The 22,580-nt window shown below is 42.1% G+C and overlaps 1 protein-coding gene across 3 annotated transcripts; it reads right to left on the reverse strand.

Annotated features, from left to right (window-relative positions):
* Positions 1-6,912: 6,912 nt before the first annotated feature.
* Positions 6,913-20,719, reverse strand: LOC112072068 (uncharacterized). Of its 3 annotated transcripts, XM_070439633.1 has the most exons (4): positions 20,477-20,719; positions 18,911-18,982; positions 17,440-17,505; positions 6,913-10,001 (listed from the first exon to the last, which is right to left on the reverse strand). In XM_070439633.1, the coding sequence occupies exon 4, from the start codon at positions 9,940-9,942 to the stop codon at positions 9,022-9,024; it is 921 nt and encodes a 306-aa protein (XP_070295734.1). In that variant the 5' UTR covers positions 9,943-10,001; positions 17,440-17,505; positions 18,911-18,982; positions 20,477-20,719; the 3' UTR covers positions 6,913-9,021. The 3 variants fall into 3 exon arrangements, with proteins under 3 accessions (XP_070295734.1, XP_023995251.1, XP_023995253.1); XM_024139483.2 differs by lacking the exon at positions 17,440-17,505 and having other exon boundaries at positions 20,477-20,718; XM_024139485.2 differs by lacking the exons at positions 17,440-17,505; positions 18,911-18,982 and having other exon boundaries at positions 20,477-20,718.
* Between the last annotated feature and the right edge of the window lie 1,861 nt (positions 20,720-22,580).

Here is a 22,580-nt window from a genome sequence, read left to right on the forward strand (position 1 = left end):
TGTGTGTGTGTGTGTGTGTGACCAATCACATCTGCTAAATGTGTGTGTGTGTGTGTGACCAATCACATCTGCTAAAAGTGTGTATGTGACCAATGACACTTGATTTGGATTTGAAAAGCTCTGATTCGGTTCTTGTTCAAGCTGCACACACGTCATCAGGCTCTCATTCACAATTTCACTAGCACTATAATATAATATCCTCACCAGGCCTCGAATTTCACAGCGGTATCCCCCTTGTGTGGCCGTAGTGTCCCCTTTAAAAATCTGCGCCTTTTGCGGCAACGTAGCCATTGTGCCCTTGGGCTGAATATAATAATTATAATTCCCTTCTCCCGGCTGCCACGCTCAGAAGCACCTCAACACTCACATGGCTCTCTCAGATACCTCAATTCTTATTAGCCTACACCAGTCACTGTTTCAGCATGACAATGCACCCGTGCACAAAGCGAGGTCCGTACAGAAATGGTTTGTCAAGATCGGTGTGGAAGAACTTGACTGGCCTGTACAGAGCACTGACCCCGACCTCATCGAACACCTTTGGGATGAATTGGAACGCCGACTGCGAGCCAGGCCTAATCACCCAACATCAGTACCCGATCCTCACAAATGCTCTTGTGGCTGAATGGAAGCAGTTCTTGCTTTACATGTAGGAGCAACGCTCTCCACCATGGAGAGATAGACATGCTCTGGTTCTTTATGTTAGTGCAGGATGAGCTGCAGACGGTGGACTTCCTGCTAGGGCACACCGGCTCACACTGTTAACACTAACTCTGGTTCGTAGGCACATGATTACTGCATACAATAGCTGTAGGATCAGTAGAGACATTCAGGGGCAGTTAGAGGGACATACATTAGGTTACTTACATTGTGTCTTCCAATGCTCCTGGGATAATGTACATTTGTTAAAGCATTATGACAACTCAGCAACACAATGGTAGGAATTAACTGAGCCATTGGACCATGGGTCATTGATAAGTAATTGTCTCAACGCAGCCGTATAATGCTGCGAAAGGATTCAGGAACCCAAATGATTTAGGTGGATCCCATCCTCCTTATAAAACGTGTTGTTTCCAAAAGGTATCGAAATGGTCAACAAAAAGTAACACCCATTGATCTGCAATAATCACATTAGCAGAATTATTTCTCTTCACAACTGGCAAAGCGTTCAATGCCGCGATTCAGAGGGCACAGGGCCAGAGGGCAGAGGGCTCTTTAAAACCCAGTTTCAACTGTTCAGAGCTGCCCTTCATAATGTCATTAAAACCCATACAGACTACAATGGAATCGATTTCCATGTCCTGACGTAGTATATTTTCGGGAGCAGCTTAGTACTGTCATTTACTCAAGCTCCAGGATAGGACATTGTCTTTGCACCAGGAACAGTCACATGTCTTACCATGGAGCTGCCCAAAAATCACAGCTGGCGAGAAGGACGAGGAAATTCACCCACTTCCACACGTCACAGGATTCTGAGAACCCTTTATAGACAGGCGAGAGGCAGAATAACTTGGGCCCGTTGCTCCTGGCGCAGGCCTCCGACAGATGGAGAAGCACCACTCAATCCAGAGCAGGGACGAAAAGTCGCCGACGTCGACTTCGAAATCGTTGGAATGCGGCCACAGTGATTGAACCGTCGTTGATCGCCATGCTCCTCTTGCTGTGTTCCTTCGACTCTGCTATCAGATGGGGAGGAAAGGCAGGAGATGGCTCCCCTTGGCAAACTCTGGGCAAACCCCAGCCTGATAACGACAAGGCGGAGATGCACCCAACGAGCACCGTCCAGGTAAACATTCCACTATGCCTCTTCCCCCAGTTTCTTACGTAGGCTGGCGACCAGTGTGATCAAGGAAGCCACCTCAAGCCTGATAATCCTCGGCAAGCAAACAATTGGTGCATTGACTGATCCAGTTTGTCCTGAAACAAAGCGTAGTAGATACAACTCCTACAGCTGGAACCAAAGTAGATACAACTCCTACAGCTGGAACCAAAGTAGATACAACTCCTACAGCGRARRGAAMCAAAGTAGAWACAACTCCTACAGCTGGAACCAAAGTAGATACAACTCCTACAGCTGGAACCAAAGTAGATACAACTCCTACAGCTGGAACCAAAGTAGATACAACTCCTACAGCTGGAACCAAAGTAGATACAACTCCTACAGCTGGAACCAAAGTAGATACAACTCCTACAGCTGGAACCAAAGTAGATACAACTCCTACAGCTGGAACCGTTCATTTACTTCTCCAGACAAAAGAGGGCTCCATTGTTGTTCATTTCAGAAAATCCAAGGGGCTGTTATTCCTGATGATGCTCTCATCAGGTATATGTCATATATGTCTCATGATCATGTGGAATCAGGAATACCATTACCGAAACGTGACCCCAAAAACCTCCATAGTACCTAAAACGTGGGTTTGGTGAACCGTTACACCCTACTAAGTAAACCAAATACATTGGTGTTAGGGGCGAGCTTGATTAAGCTTGGGGTTTTGCACCTGGTTTTGGGACAAAACCAAGTCATTGGTTCCCCGTGGTGGAAAAAAGTACCCATTTGTCATACTTGCGTAAAAGTAAAGATACCTTAATAGAAAATGACAAGTGAAAGTCAACCCAGTAAATATAATATTAGGAAAATGTAATAATACTAAAGTAAATGTAATTGCTAAAATATACTTAAGTATCAAAAGTAAAAGTATAAATCATTTCAAATTCCTTATATTATGCAAACCAGGTGGTACGATTTACAAAACAAAGCATTTGTGTTTAGTGAGTCCGCCAGATCAAGATACAGTAGGGATGACCAGGGATTTTATCTTGATAAATGCGTGAAATTGTCAATTTTGCTGTCCTGCTAAGCATTCAAAATGTAACAAGTACTTGTGGGTGTCAGTGAAAGAGTAAAAAGCACATTATTTTCCAAGCCCCCCCCAGCTTCTCCTTCACCCAAATCCAGACAGCTGATGTTCTGAAAGAGCTGCAAAATCTGGATCCCGACAAATCAACCGGGCTAGACAATCTGGACCCTCTCTTTCTAAAATTATCCGCCGCCATTGTTGCAACCCCTATTACCAGCCTGTTCAACCTCTCTTTTGTATCATCTGAGATTACTAAAGATTGGAAAGCTGCTGCGGTCCTCGACAACATTCCACTGAAAAGGCAGCGCAGGAAATTCAAAAATATTTTGTATGTAACTTTCACACATTAACAAGTGCATTATACCAAATGAAAGATAAACATCTTGTTAATCTACCCATCGTGTCTGATTTCAAAAATGCAAAAATACAGCGAAAGCTCCACCAACGATTATGTCAGAAAAACCCAGCCATTTTTCCAGCCAAAGAGGAATCACAAAAGGCAGAAAGAGATAAAATGAATCACTAACCTTTGAAGATCTTCATCAGATGACACTCATAGGACATCATGTTACACAATAGATGTATGTTTTGTTCGATAAAGTGCATATTTATATCCAAAAATCTGAGTTTACATTGGCGCGTTACGTTCAGAAATTGCAGAGAGCCACATCATTTCACATACTCATTGATAAGTTACAAGAGTTATTCACAGAATTAAAGATAGACTTCTCCTTAATGCAACCGCTGTGTCAGATAAAAAAAAAAAAAAACTTTATGGAAAAAGCATACCATGCAATAATCTGAGCAGAGCTAAGACAACAAAATCAGCCAAAGAAATATCCGCCATGCTGGAGTCATAAATAGCATTATAAATATTCACTTACCTTTTATGATCTTCGTCAGAATGCACTCCCAGGAATCCCAGTTACACAATAAATGTTTGATTTCTTCCATAAAGTCCGTAATTTATGTCCAAATTCCTCCTTTTGTTAGGGCGTTTAGTAAACAAATCGAAACTCACGAGGCGCGGGCAAGTCCAGCGGAAATGTCGTACGAAAATTCCCAAAAGTTATATTACTGGTCGGAGAAACAAATCAAATGTATAGAATCTTTAGGATATTTATCATAAATGTTCAATAATGTCCCAACCGGAGAATTCCATTGTCTGTAGAAATGCCATGGAACGAGAGCAACCTCATGTGAAATGCGCGTGACTGAGAACGAGGCTGCTGCCAGACCCCTTAGTCAAACAGCTTTCATTCGGTCCCACTTCACAGTAGAAGCCTGAAACAACATTCTAGACTATTGTGGAAGCCTTAGGAAGTGCAACATTACCCATATCCCACTGTATATTCAATGGGGCTGAGTTTAAAAACTACAAACCTCAGATTTCCCACTTCCTGATTGGATTTCTCTCTCAGGTTTTTGCCTGCCATATGAGTTCTGTTATACTCACAGGCATCATTCAAACAGTTTTAGAAACTTCAGAGGGTTTTCTATTCAATACTACTACTAATATGCATATATTAGCATCTGGGACTGAGTAGGAGGCAGTTTACTCTGGGCATGCTTTTCATCCAAAAGTGAAAATGCTGCCCCCTATCCCAAACAGGTTAACAAACAAATCACCGACCATTTCGAATCCCACCGTACCTTCTCCGCTATGCAATCTGGTTAGAGAGCTCGTCACGGGTGCACCTCATTCACGCTCAAGGTCCTAAATGACATCATAACTGCCATCGATAAAAGACAACACTGTGCAGCAGTCTTCATTGACCTGGCGAAGGCTTTCAACTCTGTCAATCACCGCATTCTTAAAATCGGCAGACTCAACAGCTTTGGTTTCTCAAAATGACTGCCTCGCCTGGTTCACCAACTACTTCTCAGATAGAGTTCAGTGTGTCAAAATCGGAGGGCCTGTTTTCCGGGCTGCCACAGGGTTCAAATCTCGGGCCAACTCTCTTCTCTGTATACATCAATGATGTCGCTCTTGCTGCGGGTGATTCTTTGATCCACCTCTACACAGACGACACCATTCTGAATACATCTGTCCCTGCTTTTGACACTGTGTTAACAACCCTCCAGACGAGCTTCAACGCCATACAACACTCCTTCCATGGCCTCCAACTGCATCACTACTCTGGACGGTTCTGACTTAGAATATGTGGACAACTATAAAAACCTAGGTGTCTGGTTAGACTGTAAACTCTTCTTTCACTCACATTAAGCATCTCCAATCCAAAATGAAATCTAGAATCCGCTTCCTATTTCGCAACAAAGCATCCTTCACTCATGCTGCCAAACATACCCTCGTAAAACTGACCATCCTACCRATCCTCGACTTCGGGGATGTCACTTACAGAATAGCCTCCAACACTCTACTCAACAAATAGGATGCAGTATATCACAGTGCCATCCGTTTTGTCACCAAAGCCCCATATACTACCCACCACTGCAACCTGTATGCTCTTGTTGGCTGGCCCTCGCTTCATATTCATCACCAAACCCACTGGGCTCCAGGTCATCTATAAGTCTTTGCTAGGTAAAGCCCCGCTTTCTCAGCTCACTGGTCACCATAGCAACACCGACCCGTAGCACGCGCTCAAGCAGGTATATTTCACTGGTCATCCCCAAAGCCAACACCTGCTTTGGCCACTTTTCCTTCTAGTTCTTTGCTGCCAATGACTGGAACTAATTACAAAACAATTTATAAAATAAAAATAAAATCAGAAGTTGGAGACTTATATCTCCTTCACTAACGTTAAGCATCAGCTATCAGAGCAGCTTACCGATCGCTGCAGCTGTACATAGTCCATCTGTAAATAGCCCACCCAACCAACTACCTACCTCATAAAAAAAAAAATCTGCTCTTTTGCACACCAGTATTTCTACTTGCACATCCTCATCTGCACATCTATCACTCCAGTGTCAATTGCTAAATTGTAATTACTTTGCCACTATTGTCCTATTTATTGCCTTACCTCCTTACTCCATTTGCACACACTTTTCTATTGTGTTATTGACTGTATGTTTGTTTAACTCATATGTAACTCTGTGTTGTTGTATGTGTCAAACTGCTTTGCTTTATCTTGGCCAGGTCGCAGTTGTAAATGAGAACTTGTTCTCAACTTGCCTACCTGGTTAAATAAAGGTGAAATAAATAAAAATAATATGAAAATGTGGTCGGAGGCACCAGATGGATGATGTGACGCAAAACGCGGAGCCTCCGTATACACGCAGGCTCTATGAATTATACCGCAACGCTTTGCGCCTCTCCACATCTTTAACACTGCGGAGTACTGAGCATTCACATGCTTGGTTGACGGTAGGTGAACGCTGGAGGTCCTGTATAGGACTGTTTAGGGTTATATATATAAATAAAATAAAAAAGGAATATAGTGTAGTTAAAAGGTACTATAAATAGTGCAGTACTTTTACACCACTGTTGGTGCCATTGGACAAACTAAATCAAGTGCAGCGCCAGTATTTCACCAATGATATACTTGACCAAGCAAGTCTGAAAGGAAGTCAAATATCGATGGTAGACGCCCCCCCCCGTGGAGAAGTTAGACCCCCCACAGCCGTGGAGAAGTTAGACGCCCCAACACCCGTGGAGAAGTAGACGCCCCCCACCCCCCCGTGGAGAAGTAGACGCCCCCCACCCCCCGTGGAGAAGTAGACGCCCACCCCCCGTGGAGAAGTAGACGCCCCACCCCCCCGTGGAGAAGTAGACGCCCCCACCCCCCGTGGAGAAGTAGACCCCCCCCGTGGAGAAGTAGACCCCCCCCGTGGAGAAGTAGACGCCCCCCCCGTGGAGAAGTAGAGCGCCCCCCCCCGTGGAGAAGTAGACGCCACCCCCCCCCCCGTGGAGAAGTAGAGCGCCCCCCCCGTGGAGAAGTAGACGCCCCCCCCCCGTGGAGAAGTAGACGCCCCCGACCCGTGGAGAAGTAGACGCCCCCCACCCGTGGAGAAGTAGACACCCCGACCCGTGGAGAAGTAGACGCCCCAACCCGTGGAGAAGTTAGAGTAAGCGCCACACCTTTGGGAACCTCAAATGCCTTTTTTAGATTCATTTTATTGAGCAATTTCTGAAAATTTAATCCAACACACACACTGTACAGTTTTGTTCAGCAAACTGCAACAAATCAGACACATCTGGGAGACACATGGAACCTGCAAAAAATGTAGCCCTGTGTCATGTGACAAGAGTACTTATCTATACAAGACGCGAGTGCAACGCAAATAACAATTATCTAAAGCAAAATGGCCATTCTGCGTACATACAAATTGCAGAGCGGCACATGTTTAACTCGAAACTCTGCAGGATTGCCATTTTGAGTAGACAATTACGTTCTTGCGTTGCATACTTGCACGAGGTATAAATTAGGCTTTAAAGATCCCGTGAAAATTGTATTTGCTGCAAATAAGTGTTGTAAAAAACCATGACCTTTTGTGCATATATACATACCCTAGTTCAAAATAACATGGCAACTTAACTTAGTCATTTTATACCGGTACATTGAAATTAAGATTGGCTGAAAAAAGAAAAGAAAAAACGTATTTTACAGCCATAGTAATCTGCTGTAATTATCTCTAAGAAAACCTTTGGCAATCGCAATGACTGTTTGGTCCCTGGCCTGAACACAACCATTCAGTAACATTTACAATATTTTCAACATATGGCAACAAAGGATCAACTTAAGGCCCTGATTTCTGGGCCACAACATGATTCAAAACATTTGAACACTTCACTTTCCCTTAACATTAAACCTGACCTAACAAAAAGAAAAAACTTAAACTTAACCCACTCCTGAATTTGACTGTACTTTTGTCCTGCAACTTCTGGGATGGTGAAAATATCAACACGAGGCGCCAATTAAATCCTGAGTGAGGCCGGATGAAGACGCAGCCAATAAAAACAAAGCACTAAGAGGCTAAACCACAATGACTGTGTCCCAAAAGACACCCTATTCGCTATTAAGTGCATTACATTTGACCAGAACCCTATGGGACCCAGGTAGTCAAAAGTAGTGCCCTATAAAGGGAATAGGGCTCTGGTCTAAAGTAGTGCCCTATAAAGGGAATAGGGTCAAAAGTAGTGCCCTATAAAGGGAATTGGGTGCCATTTGTGACACAGTCCCTGTGAAGCAGGCTACCCTCGACTGACGTTGCCACTACGATACATGTTCAATGTCAAACTTAAAATAAGTCATGGGAGCAGCGCATCCCAAACCATTCAACTACACCAATGATGAAAGATAGATCACAAAAACACGTTGTGGCAACTTCTTCACAAATGGACAGATTTTAGTTCCCAGTTAGCGCCGATGCAAAGTTAGCGTCCGATCTAAAACTAATATCCGTTCGTGTTGCCATTTTCAAAAGTCTGGAATAGTTCTTGCAATTCAGGTTCAATAAAATACTTCAAAGATGAAGAGGGTGGTTGTTGATGCTATTAAATGCTTTACCCAGAGAAAAAATAATTAGATTTTTAAAAAAGCCACTACAAAAATACTATTTATTTTAGGTAAAAAGAATAAGGCCATTTTAACTTAGTCCTGCAATGGATTTGTTACGATTCAAGTGCTTACATTCAGCAAACACAGAATACATTTGAGGCCGTCAAAGTTTAAACTCAATGAAAACAGTCTAGACTACACAAAAGTAGATAAAAATGGCAAATCAAATGAGTCCGTGACAACAGGAAGAGCTAAATCAAGATAAGTCTTGCACATTAATTTCAGGTGACCGAAATCTGCAAACTGTCGTGTAGGCTAGACCAAATAGGGTCAACATTTTATTTTTGTTCTTGCAAGAAAAGTGATCCTACAGTGACACTGTTTACCAAATCTATCAGTCCATACTCAAGGTACAAAACAGAACCTGGTAAAAAAAAAAAAACAGCTACTGAGCACCATTCTGCACTGTAATGTCTATGGAGTGTCTTTCAAGCACCTCCGTGTGTAACTTCTGTGACACGTCAGTTTCTTCAGTCCTGTTGACACGTTAGATTCATGCCATCATCCCGTCGCTGCACAATACAAAAAAAAAAAAAAAATCTTTACTGTGGTCAGACGATGCCGACATGATGTTCCCTTCTGGCGTCAACAGTAAAAGTCAGACCACAGTCGAGCCTTGTTGCAAAATGAACGCTAGGCTAGCTAGGCTAAACCAAGAAGTCACTGGAGCTATCACGCTGGTATTCCGCTACAGGTTCATATAGCGGACGTATCTGTATCACAGGGGACAGGTTCACCTGCAGGATCCTCTGGGCCTTCCTCCTCAGTTCCTCCACCGTGATGCAGTCGTCCACTTTGACCACCTTCCACCGCAGGCTGTTCTCATCCAGACGACACTCCTCCTGATCGTTCATCGCCCACAGAGACTGGTCGTCCCTCCAGGACCGTCTGTGGTTTGACACGTCAATCTCGTAGTTGTAAACTCCTCGGCCGTTTTGATACATCACCGGGGCGGAGTCTCCGATAAGGGCTCCGTTCCATTCCGGACAGGAGGGATGATACCTTTGACCGACCATTGCCGCTGCTTTTGGTGTTCTACCCATGTTCTGCGAAGGCAGCAACGGTATCCCTGAAAGTGTTGGAAGTTGAGAGTGAATCTGTAGTCTCGCGGTGTGTCTTCTCGTCAAACCTGTAATGTTTGTTAGTTTCAGACATTGAGGATCAATAGTCATAACAGGAGGTCTGGGAAAGACCGATCCCTTGTGAGATTCTGATGCACTAGTAGTCCACGATGCGTACTTGTTAGACTCCTTCTTCTTCTTCTTCCTTCCCCTCTTCTTGCCTGTCCTTGAGCCCTTGCTAGCCATGTCCGTACAGTACATCTCTTCTGATAGTGTTTTGGCTGTACAAGATCTATATCCATAAACATCTTTGCTTCGTAGCACGGTGGGCTTGTGGCCTTCTTCTTTAAGCCCTTGGAGAAAGGTTACTAGTTCCTCGGTGTCTGAGAGATCCTTTGACATGGGGTTGAGGATCTGTAATGCCTCTAGAAGGACAGTCTGTCCAGCCGAGGCGATTCTGGACCAGGAGTTGACGGCCTTCTCCACAACCGGGTCTGTGTAATTCATGACATCTGCCTTGAGGTAAAATGTTTGAGAGCTCCCGAAGTCTGTCTTTTCTTTTCACCCTGTTGAGAGAATTGAGAGTAGCAGTGTCCAATAAATAAATCAAGAAGACAACCTAAAAACGAATGCATGATTTCTGCTGTAGGCTGGAAAGGGTACCTAATGGGATCACTTCTATGGGTTGGGACTGATTTCAAGCACTTAGTCACATTGCTGCTTCTTTTGCAATGGGAATATCTGCACAAACATGTACGAAAGCGCTATATTGTCACACTTGGAAAGTGGAATGTAGGCTAAACATAAGCGGAGACGGCTTTCCAGTTTGCTTGCAAAGAGGAGGTGCTATAGCTAACTAGCCGTAAATAACTTAATTGTTTAGCTAGTAGGGATGGGCACAAGTACTCGATTCAAGGTTTGTATTCAGTTACCAATGAGTACTTAACATTCTCAAAAATGTAACCAATTAGCAAGTTGATATAACATTTCAAACAGGGATTGACACAAAGGGTTGCCTTATTGCCTGAGGAAAGTAAACTGAGCAGTCATGCTAGTTGAGCCTGCTCTGAGGTTGCCCTATTTGGCAGGTGATATTTAAAAAAATGGAGGTGGGGGGGGGGGGGGGGTGAAAACAACCAAACTGCAAAGATTTACAGTAGCCTAAAGCTTGTCTCTCTGGTTCCCCCATATTGTAAGTGAAAGACAGACAATGTATGGCAGTTGGGCAGGTTGAGCTTGCTCTGATTTTATTTCCCAACAGTCAACCAAAATACCAAGCATCCAGAACTGTTCTTTCTGGTTCCTCCCCTACATGTAGGTGAAAGGCAGGCAATATTGTATATGGCATTTCTGCATGTAAATAGCTAATCATAATCATTTACAGGCAAGTGATCATAATCTTCAGGCAAGTGGAAAATACTCCAGACCTGTTAAATCAATATATATTTTATATTTGACATTCTTCAAAGTAGCCACACTTTGCCTTAATGACAGCTTTGCACACTCTTGACATTCTCTCAACCAGATACCTGGAATGCATATAATTTGGCAGGTGTGCCTTGTTAATTTAATTTGTGGAATTTCTTTCCTTCTTCGGGGTAGGGGGCAGCATTTACACTTTTGGATAAATAGCGTGCCCAATTTCAACTTCCTTCTACTCATCCCCAGAATATAACATATGCATATTATTAGTATATTTGGATAGAAAACAGTCTGAAGTTTCTAAAACTGTTTGAATCATGTCTGTGAGCATAACAGAACTTATGTAGCAGGCAAAACCCCGAGGACAAACCATTCAGAATTTTTATTTTTTTGAGGTCACTGTCTTTTCAATGAGTTTATTGGGACACCAGATTTCTAAGGGACTTGTTTGCAGTTCCTACCGCTTCCACTGGATGTCACCAGTCTTTGGAAATTGGTTGAGGTTATTCCTTTGTGTAATGAAGAAGTACGGCCATCGTAAAGGAGGATCGCTTGAAGTAAATTGTTTGAGAGGCACATTACCAAAAAAGTTGCGTCAGTTTGTTTTCTTTTTGTATTGAACACAGATCATCCCGTCTTCAAATTGATCAATTATTAACGTTTAAAAATACCTAACGTTGTATTACAAAAGTAGTTTGAAATGTTTTGGTAAAGTTTACATGTAACTTTTGATATATTTTGTAGTGATGTTGCACAAGTTGGAAGCTGTGTTTTTCTGGATGAAACGCGCCAAATAAATTGACATTTTGGATATATATCGACGGAATTAATCGAACAAAAGGACCATTTGTGATGTTTATGGGACATATTGGAGTGCCAACAAAAGAATTTCGTCAAAGGTAAGGCATGAATTATATTTTTATTTCTGCGTTTTGTATCGTGCCTGCAGTGTTGAAATATGCTACTCTTTGTTTACTGTTGTGCCATCATCAGATAATAGCATCTTATGCTTTCGCCGAAAAGCCTTTTTGAAATCTGACATGTTGGCTGGATTCACAACGAGTGTAGCTTTAATTTGGTTTCGTACATGTGATTTAATGAAAGTTTGATTTTTATATCATTTTATTTGAATATGGCGCTCTGTATTTTCCCTGGCTATTGGGCAGGTGGGACGATTGCGTCCCACCTACCCCAGAGAGGCTAACGCGTTTGAGCCAATCAGTTGTGTTGTGACATGGTAGGGGTGGTATACAGAAGATAGCTCTATTTAGTAAAAGATCAAGTCCATATTATGGCAAGAACAGCTCAAATAAGCAAAGAGAAACAACAGTCCATCATTACTTTAAGACATGAAGGTCAGTCAACCCGGAACATTTCAAGAACTTTGAACGTTTCTTCAAGTGCAGTCGCAAAAACCATCAAGCGGTATGATGAAACTGGCTCTCATGAGGACCGCCACAGGAAAGGAAGACCCAGAGTTACCTCTGCTATTGAGGATCAGTTCATTAGAGTTACAAGCATCAGAAATTGCAGCCAAAATAAATGCAAGTAACAGACACATCAACTGTTCAGAGGAGACTGCGTGAATCAGGCCTTCATGGTCGAATTGCTGCAAAGAAACCCCTACTAAAGGACACCAATAAGAAGAGACTTGCTTGGGCCAAGAAACACGAGCAATGGACATTAGACCGGTGGAAATCTGTCCTTTGTGATGATTCTAAAATTGGAGATTTTTGGCCATGTCTTTGTGAGACGCAGAGTAGGTGAACAGATGATCTCCGCATGTGTGGTTCCCACCATGAAGCATGGAGGTGGTGGTGTGATGGTGCTTTGCTGGTGACACTGTCAGTTAATTAATTAGAATTCAAGGCACACTTAACAAGCATCACTACCACAGCATTCTGGAGCGAGTGGGACTATCATTTATTTTTCCAACAGGACAATGACCCAACACACCTCCAAGCTGTGTAAGGGCTATATGACCAAGACTGAGAGTGATGGAGTGCTGTAGACCAAGAAGGAGAGTGATGGAGTGCTGCATCAGATGACCTGGCCTCCACAAACACCCGACCTCAACCCAATTGAGATGGTTTGGGATGAGTTGGATCGCAGAGTGAAGGGAAAAGCAGCCAACATGTGCTCAGCATATGTGGGAACTCCTTCAAGACTGTTGGAAAAGCATTCCAGGTGAAGCAGGTTGAGAGAATGCCAAGAGTGTGCAAAGCTGTCAACAAGACAAAGGGTGGCTACTTTGAAGAACCTCAAATATATTTTTATTTGTTTAACACTTTTTGTTACTACATGATTCCATATGTGTTATTTCATAGTTTTGATGTCTTCATAAAGAAAAACCCTTGAATGAGTAGGTGTCCAAAATGTTGACTGGTACTATAAATACAGATACAGTGCCTTCAGAAAGTATTCAGACCCCCTCGACTTTTTCCACATTTTGTTCTAAAAATGATTGCTGAGGATTTTTTAAAATACAATCCACACACAACACCCCCTAATGACCAAGCCAAAACAGCTGAAGAAATTTCCACAATTGTTTAAAAAAAAGAAGAAAAAATGATAGCAAAGCAAAAACAAAGCCATGAGGTCAAAGAATTGTCTGTAGACCCCCGAGACAGGATTGTGTCGAGGCACAGATCTGGGGAAGGGTACCAAAACATTTCTGCAGCATTCAAGGTCTCCAAGTAAACAGTGACCGCCATAATTCTTAAATGTTAGTAGTTTGGAAACACCAAGACTCTTCCTAGAGCTGGCTGCACGGCCAAACTGAGCAACCGGAGGAGAAGGTCCTTGGTCAGGGAGGTGACCAAGAATCCGATGGTTTGTGGAGATGGGAGAAACTTCCAGAAGGACAACCATCTCTGCAGCACTCCACCAATCAGGCCTTTATGGTAGAGTGACCAGACGAAAGCTATTCCTCAGTAAAAAAGGCACATGACAGCCAGCTTGGAGTTTGCCAAAAGGCACCTAAAGACTCTCAGACCATGAGAAACAAGATTCTCTGGTCTGATGAAACCAAGATTGAACTCTTTGGCCTGAAGTCCAAGCGTCACATCTGGAGGAAACCTGGCACCATCCCTACGGTGAGGCATGGTGGTTGCAGCATCATGCTGTTGGGATGTTTTCAGCGGCAGGGACTGGGAGTCTACTCAGGATCGAGGGTAAGATGAACGGAGCAAAGCACAGAGAGATCCTTGATGAAAACCTGCTCCAGAGCGCTCAGGACATCAGACTGGGGTGAAGGTTCTCCTTCCAACAGGACAACGACCCTAAGCACACAGCCAAGACAACGCAGGAGTGGCTTCGGGACAAGACTCTGAATGTCCTAGAATGGCCCAGCCAGACCCCGGACTTGAACCCGATCGAACATCTCTGGAGAGACCCGAAAATAGCTGTGCAGTGACGCTCCCCATCCAACCTGACAGAGCTTGAGAGGATCTGCAGAGAAGAATGAGAGAAACTCCCCAAATACAGGTGTGCCAAGCTTGTAGTGTCATACCCAAGAAGACTTGAGGCTGTAATCGCTGCCAAAGGTGCTTCAACAAAGTACTGATTAAAGGGTCTGAATACTTATGCAAATGTGATATTTTTTGTTGTTGAAATTAGCAAACATTTCTACAAACCTGTTTTTACTTTGTCATTATGGGGTATTGTGTGTAGATAATGGAATAAACTATTTAACTTCGTCAATATGGGGGCGCTGTTTCCATTTTGGAAAAAGTCGTGCCCAAATTAAACTGCCTCGTACTCTATTCTAGATCGTACAATATGCATATTATTATTACTATTGGATAGAAAACACTTTCAAGTTTCTAAAACTGTTTGAATTATATCTGTGAGTAAAACAGAACTCATTTTGCAGCAAACTTCCAGACAGGAAGTGAAAAATCTGAAACCGATGCTCTGTTCCAGGGCCTGCCTATTGAATTGCCTTATATTTATGGATATGCATGCACTGCATACGCCTTCCACTAGATGTCAACAGGCAGTGGAAGGTGGAATGGGGTGTCTAGCTTGATCTGAGGTCGAACAAGAGCTCTTGGAATGACGTGTCCAGAATTTCTTTCTCTACCTAGGCGCGGGAAGCTCCTCCATATTGTCTTATGATAAGCGTTCGGTATACACGGCTAATATCTCCGGCTTTGTTTTTATTTGATACATATTAGAAAACATCATAAAGTAGGTTTTTCAACCGAGTTTCATCAGTTTATTCAACATTTAATGGGACTTTTGGAGTTTTCCGTTCTCTGCATCGAGAGAAATTGGGAACGTCATCAGCATTGGCTAGCCTTGTGGAGCGAATTCGACAGGAGAGGAACATTCTAAAACCAAACAACGATTTATTCTGGACCTAGGACTCCTTGTACAAGATTCTGATGGAAGCTCAGCAAAATAACAATTTATGATGTTATTTCGTATTTCTGTGGAACATGTTGAGTCCTATTATCCCGCCCTTTTTGCGGGCGCTGTCTCGCTATAACGTAAGCTGTTTGTTTGGTAAAGTTATTTAAAAAAATCTAACACGGCGGTTTGCATTAAGAACTAGTGTATCTTTCTTTGCTGTCCAACATGTATTTTTTGGAAAGTTTATGATGAGTTCTTTGGTCAGATTAGGTGAGTGTCCAAATAGCTCCGGACAATTTGGTGAATCGATGCTACATATTCACAATGTATAACCACGGTTTGCAGCTCTAAATAGCAAATTTTCAAACAAAACATAAGTGTATTGTATAACCTGATGTTATAAGACTGTCATCTGATGAAGTTGGTCAAGGTTAGTGATAATTTTATATATTTTTGCGATCGCTACCTTTTGCTGCTAATAAATGCATTTGTGTGTTTAGCTACTGTGGTAAGCTAATATAATGCTATATTGTGTTTTCGCTGTAAAACACTTTAAAAAAAAATCAGAAATATTGGCTGGATTCACAAGATGTTTATCTTTCATTTGCTGTACACCATGTATTTTTCATAAATGTTTTATGATGAGTATTTAGGTATTTCACGTTGCTCTCTGTAATTATTCTGGCTGCTTTGGTGATATTTTTGATGTAGCTGCAATGTAAAACTATGATTTATACCTAAATATGCACATTTTCGAACAAAACATAAATTTATTGTATAACATGTTATAAGACTGTCATCTGATGAAGTTGTTTCTTGGTTAGTGACTAATTATATCTCTATTTGGTCGGTTTTGTGATAGCTACTATGCGGTAGAAAATGGTGAAAATATGCGGTTGAGTCTTTTGCTATTGTGGTTAGCTAATAGAAATACATAGTGTTTCGCTGTAAACATTTTAAAAATCGGAAATGATGGCTGGATTCACAAGATGTTTATCTTTCATTTGCTGTATTGGACTTGTGATTTCATGAAAATTATATTATATGATTATCCCTGTCGCGTTAGCTAGGCTATGCTATAGTCACTTTTTGATGAGGATGCTCCGGATCCGGGATGGGTAGCAATGAAAGGTTAAAAGTAGAGAAAATCCCTCCTGGGATCCAGAGTCTTGCTGTCTAATATTTATGCAGCAAACTGTGTATCATTTTTTTTAGTTACTTTGTATAACTTTGAGCTGGGATGTCTGTTCTGCAAATAGTCTCGGTCAGACTGTATAAGAATGTTTGCAATGTGTTTGTTAGCTATTGTTAGCATTCTCTATGGGATTTTACATGTCATGGGGTTAGAAAATTCACCCCTTGTGTTCAGTGCCGGTATTACAAATACCTCAGTACGGCACGAGGTCAGTATAAAAAAAAAAGGTATGAACAATCTGGATACTGCTAAACCTAAATGTTAGTGTTAAATTCAGTGATCCCCCCCTAGTTAATGATGAGAAAACAATCCCTACCCAGCCCTAACTCAAGTGTCGGCCCGTCGAGCTCAGTAAGAACAACAAGGATAAATATTTGCTCTTGGGAGGGGCGGCGGGGGGGGGTGTCTGTTTTATACAGCCATTCAGAAAGTGTTTTAAACTAACATGTTGGACTCTCTTTAAAAACAATCAACTGCTCCTGTCATTAGTTCATCTGGTAAAAGGACTGTTTTCAGTTGGCTAATGATTTTATATCATTACGCCGCCTCCCAGCAACTGTGTGAAGCATTGGAGTCAAACATGGCTAACATCCCTGTCGAACACTTTTGACACCTTTGTCGAGTCCATGCCCTGACGAATTAAGGCTGTTCTGAGGGCAAAAGGGGGGGGGGGGGCAACTCAAGGTGTTCCTAATGTTTGGTACAGTGCCTTGCAAAAGTATTCATCCCCCTTGGCATTTTTCCTATTTTTGTTGCATTATAACCTGTAATTTAAATAGATTTTTATTTGGATTTCATGTAATGGATATACATAAAATAGTCCAAATTGGTGAAATGAAAAAACTTGTTTCAAACAATTCCAAAAAATTACAAATGGAAAAATGGTGCATGCATATGTATTCACTCCCTTTTGCTATGAAGCCCCTAAATAAGATCTGGTGCAACCAATTACCTTCAGAAATCACATAATTAGTTAAAGTCCACCTGTGTGCAATCTAAGTGTCACATGATATCAGTAAATATACACACACCTGTTCTGAAAGGCCCCAGGGTCTGCAACACCACCAAGCAAGCAGCACCATGAAGACCAAGGAGCTCTCCAAACAGGTCAGGGACAAAGTTGTGGAGAATTACAGATCAGGGTTGGGTTATAAAAAAATATCTGAAACTTTGAACATCCCACAGAGCACCATTAAACCCATTATTTAAAAAAATGGAAAGAATATGGCACCACAACAAACCTGCCAAAAGAGGGCCGCCCACCAAAACTCAAGGACCAGGCAAGGAGGGCATTAATCAAAGAGGCAACAAAGAGACCAAAGATAACCCTGAAGGAGCTGCAAAGCTCCACAGCAGAGATTGGAGTATCTGTCCATAGGACCACTTTAAGCTGTACACGCCACAGAGCTGGGCTTTACGGAAGAGTGGCCAGAAAAAAGCCATTGATTAAAGAAAAAAATAAGCAAACGTGTTTTGGTGTTCGCCAAAAGGCATGTGGGAATCTCCCCAAACATATGGAAGAAGGTACTCTGGTCAGATGAGACTAAAATGTAGCTTTTTGGCCATCAAGGAAAACACTATGTCTGGCACAAACCCAACTCCTCTCATTATGCCGAGAACACCATCCCAACAGTGAAGCATGGTGGTGGCAGCATCATGTTGTGGGGATGTTTTTCATAGGCAGGGACTGGGAAACTGGTCAGAATTGAAGGAATGATGGATGGAGCTAAATACAGGGAAATTCTTGAGGGAAACCTGTCAGTCTTCCAGAGATTTGAGACTGGGACAGAGGTTCACCTTCCAGCAAGACAATGACCCTAAGCTTACTGCTAAAGCAACACTTGAGTGGTTTAAGGGGAAACATTTAACTGTCTTGGAATGGCCTAGTCAAAGCCCAGACCTCAATCCAATTGAGAATCTGTGGTATGACTTAAAAATTGCTGTACATCAGCGGAACCCATCCGACTTGAAGGAGCTGCGGCAGTTTTGCCTTGAAGAATGGGCAAAAATCCCAGTGCCTAGAAGTGCCAAGCTTATAGAGACATACCCCAAAAGACTTGCAACTGTAATTGCTGCAAAAGGTGGCTCGACAAAGTATTGACTTTGGGGTGGGGTGAATAGTTATGCACACTCAAGTTCTGTTTTTGTGTCTTATTTCTTGTTTGTTTCACACACAAAAAAAATACTGTGCATCTTCAAAGTGATAGGCATGTTGTGTAAATCAAATGATAAACCCCCCAAAAATCTATTTTAATTCCAAGTTGTAAGGCAACAAAATAGGAAACATGCCAAGGGGGATGAATACTTTCTCAAGGCACTGTATACTCGGTGTAGTAAAATATGATATAACGCAAAGTGGGGCTGTGACGGTCTTGGAATTTTTGTTGACTTCATTGGTTATCCAAATGACCACGGCCCCCATTATAATCATTCCAATAGCAAAACAGACTAAACATTTGTATATATATATATATATATATTTTAAAGACTAATTCTCCTCACCTCTGCTCCTGATTGCATGTGCTGCAGGGAGGGGGAGCTTTGCCTAGGCAACCGAAGAGTCAGTACAACAAGCTGAAATAAGGAGCAACAAAGTTATTACGATTTTATATTAAAAAAAATACAAAAATGCCAAGCCTTCAATCAGCTGTTTGTTCCACAACAAAAAATACTAAAACTGTACTTCTTCCTCCTCCCATCTCTCCTGATGTTGACCAGGCTTACTTTTATATGCTGCTTTTGGGTCAAGTTTGTGGACTTGAAGATAATTTAAAAATATACATTTATTTTTTGGGTTATTTTAATGATGGTCTTCATCAATAATCATTGGGTATACAAATATAAATTTACCTGACAGCCCGAATGTCAAGTGCAGTGAAAATGTGTTATGGTAAATTCCCTTCTCAGTTAATAATTGGCCTTCAGTCTAGTTTTACTATAAAAAGGCGTAAAATGAGAGAGAACTACATTTTCATGACTATATGAAAACAGACATTCTCAAATGACAATCCAAAATTAGGCTAGTTATCTATATTTATTAACAGTTAGCAGCCACTCCTAAACTATTTTTTACTAGCTACCGTATCACTTTGGTCAATAACATGGTCTTCAAAAAGTATCTTGACTACGCAATATTCAATCAAGGGAGGGAAAATCTTCACTGTGCTGAATAGGCTGCCAACCAACTGTTTCACATGCTGTTCCGTAGAGATCTAGGCGATGCCTTGTTACAAAGGTAGTAGGCTGTAATGTGAGCACACGAGTGCTAAACAGAGACTACGAAACACAAACTACACATTTAGCCTCTATGGTGATGCAGTTGTAGCTCATCTCCACAACAGTTGAACAGTGAGATCTAAATATTGATCATTTTTCAGTGATATAACAAGTTACTTTCGATTGAAAGTAGTCCTAAAGTGTTATTTATACCATACGCAAGAACACAATCTACGCAAATTGGTGATCTTTCGTAATTCTGTGCGAATTACAAATTGAGAGGTCGCTCACATTTCTGTATTTTTGCTAAACAACTACACTGGATTATTGCCATTTTGCGTAGCGAAATGTAACTTTTTGTATGTACTTTGTTTAGTTTTGCATTACACATTGCAACCCCAACACTGGTGGTAGCGCCCCTTGTGGTATGGAGGAACAAATCCCCCCCCCACGAGTGGATATGAAAACCTTTAGTAACTGCCATCCCAAAACGATCTAGTTTTATATTAAATGTAAATATGACCAAATAAACTTAGTAAGAACAGAAAGGGGTTTACAATAACCTACAAACAAAGAAAATCAAATGTATTTTAAAATTAAATCTCATAATACGACGTAAATTGGACTTCAGACAAAACTAGCTAGCGACAGCCGGGTCACTAGTAGAATAACGTCACCACACACTTCCCTCTCAGATATCAAGCAACACAGTTTGCTATGCGATTTTGTGTTTCCTTACGTTTTCTCTGCGTTCAACGCTAAATTGGAGCACAGAATTGGAGGGAAATGTCATTAGATGAAACATGACAGCGACCAAGAGACGCAAACATTCTAATCTAAATAAAACCTTACCTTTCAACGGTTTTAAGCAAGCATCATTCGGTCCAGTGGCAACTGAAGTCTAGATTAAAATGGCTGCAATGGTGCGAATTGACTCAGTGAAAAGAGGCGGGGATAATAGAAAAAAGGAAACAGGGTGGAATGAACACCCATATAAGGAAGAAGGGGCGTTTTGTGAACGTTCACCCGCTCCGTAAAAGTCCGCTTTTTTAGTTCGGTCAAAGATTGTCTATTATATTGACAAGACATTCGAGTGACCACTCTAACAATGGCAACACACAAAGATGTAAGGCAGGCGGGAGGAGGCGAGATCAGGTGGGACTATTCTAGCCAATGAGACGGCAGATACGCGAGTGCACAACAGTCCATAGAGATAGATAGAGGACTAATCTTTGTATCTGTGCCACTATAGCGTCTGTGACAACATGGGCAGCGCAGGGGTTGGAACCGAAATTATTACCCAATCGTTTCGTTTTGAACAGAACCACTATTTGTTTGTTCTGTTCCAGTGTTTCTGACCAGCAAAATAAAGTCATGAACCGGATCTAACCCCCCAAAAAGTAACGGTTTATATTGTTCCTTTCTTAACCTGTGAAATCAACCCATTTTTACCTTATTAATTCATTATATGACTTCACCAATCAGTGCGGATGGAGCAGGCAAGCTAGTTGTTTACATGCATGATGGACAGAGAAGTGTAGCTAATGGTGCAAGATGTGACAGAAATTTTACAGGTGGGTAGAGAGCGAGAGAGGGTTGAGGAGCAGGCTTGAAGCGCTAAGCATTTTATTACAAGCATTATCTGAATTAGGTCCACAGAATTATACCTAGGAGGAGAGGCTTCTATGATGGAACGTTCAATATCCTTTGAGCTAGTGTTGCACATGGGGATGTGTGAAACTTACACCTCAGCCTGAAATGTCCCCACTTGCGCCAGTGTATAGCTAGCTTTTCGAAATACACCAACTGGTTAGACGTTTCAGAAGGGCAGTCATGTGTGCTAGCAAAGCAGAGGTCCCAGGATTGTGCCAGGTCTGGGCCAAATTGGGAGAAAGTGGTACTTGCTAAGCAAGCAGTGGTTGCATCACCGCCTGGTATGGCAATAGCTCGGCATCTGACTGTAAGGCGATACACAGGGTAGTGCGTCAGATGCTGAGCAAGTACATCACTGGGTCCAAGCTTCCTGACATCCAGGACCTCTATACTAGGCGGTGTCAGAGGAAGACCCAAAAAATGGTCAGACTCCAGTCACCCGAATCATAGAACGTTCTCTCTGCTACCGCACGGTACCGGAGCACCAAGTCTAGGAACAAAAGGCTCCTTATTAACAGCTTCTACCCCGAAGCCATAAGACCTCTGAACAATTAATCAAATGGCCACCTGGACTATTTACATTTACACACCCCCCCCCCCCCCCCACCCACCAACCACTGCTACTCACTGTATATTCTCTATGCAGTCACTTTACAAATGACCTCGACTAACCTGTACCGCCGCACATTGGCTCGGTACCGATACCCCCTGCATATAGCCTCATTATTATTATGCAATTTTCTTGTGTTACTTTATTTGATATACATTTTTTGCTTTACGTTATTTGGTAAATATTTTCTTCAATATATTTCTTGAACTGCATTTTTGGTTAAGGGCTTGTAAGTCAGCATTTCACGGTAAGGTTGCACGTGACTAATAACGTTTGATTTGAAGTCCTTCACAGTGGCGCAGTGACCTGGATCTACAGCTGGGGGGCACTGTTGAGTACATCGGAGTAGTGACCGTAGCACTTACTTACTCCTCAGCCTGAAATGTCCCCACTTGCGCCAGCGAATTCGTGAGGCACCGGCGGCTAAGTTTGGGCCGAATCCGGAGGAAGTTGCTAAGCAACAGTGTGACGTCCCTTACACTAGCTAGCTAACAAGCTTGAGTGTGTAGAGCCGCACCAGAATTAAAAACACTTCTTACCTTAGTGTAATGAATAAATCCATTGTGAAACGTGATAACTAGGCTTATAGTAACCTTCAATAGTTTTGAAGAAGTTAATTCGATGTTCTCTAGCTAATTAAAAACCTATTTCCTTATCTTCTCTCGCTTCTAACGTCAGTACATTGGATACGGT

This window comes from Salvelinus sp. IW2-2015, unplaced genomic scaffold (assembly GCF_002910315.2).
Source record: "Salvelinus sp. IW2-2015 unplaced genomic scaffold, ASM291031v2 Un_scaffold1814, whole genome shotgun sequence".
Taxonomy (NCBI): Eukaryota; Metazoa; Chordata; class Actinopteri; order Salmoniformes; family Salmonidae; genus Salvelinus; species Salvelinus sp. IW2-2015.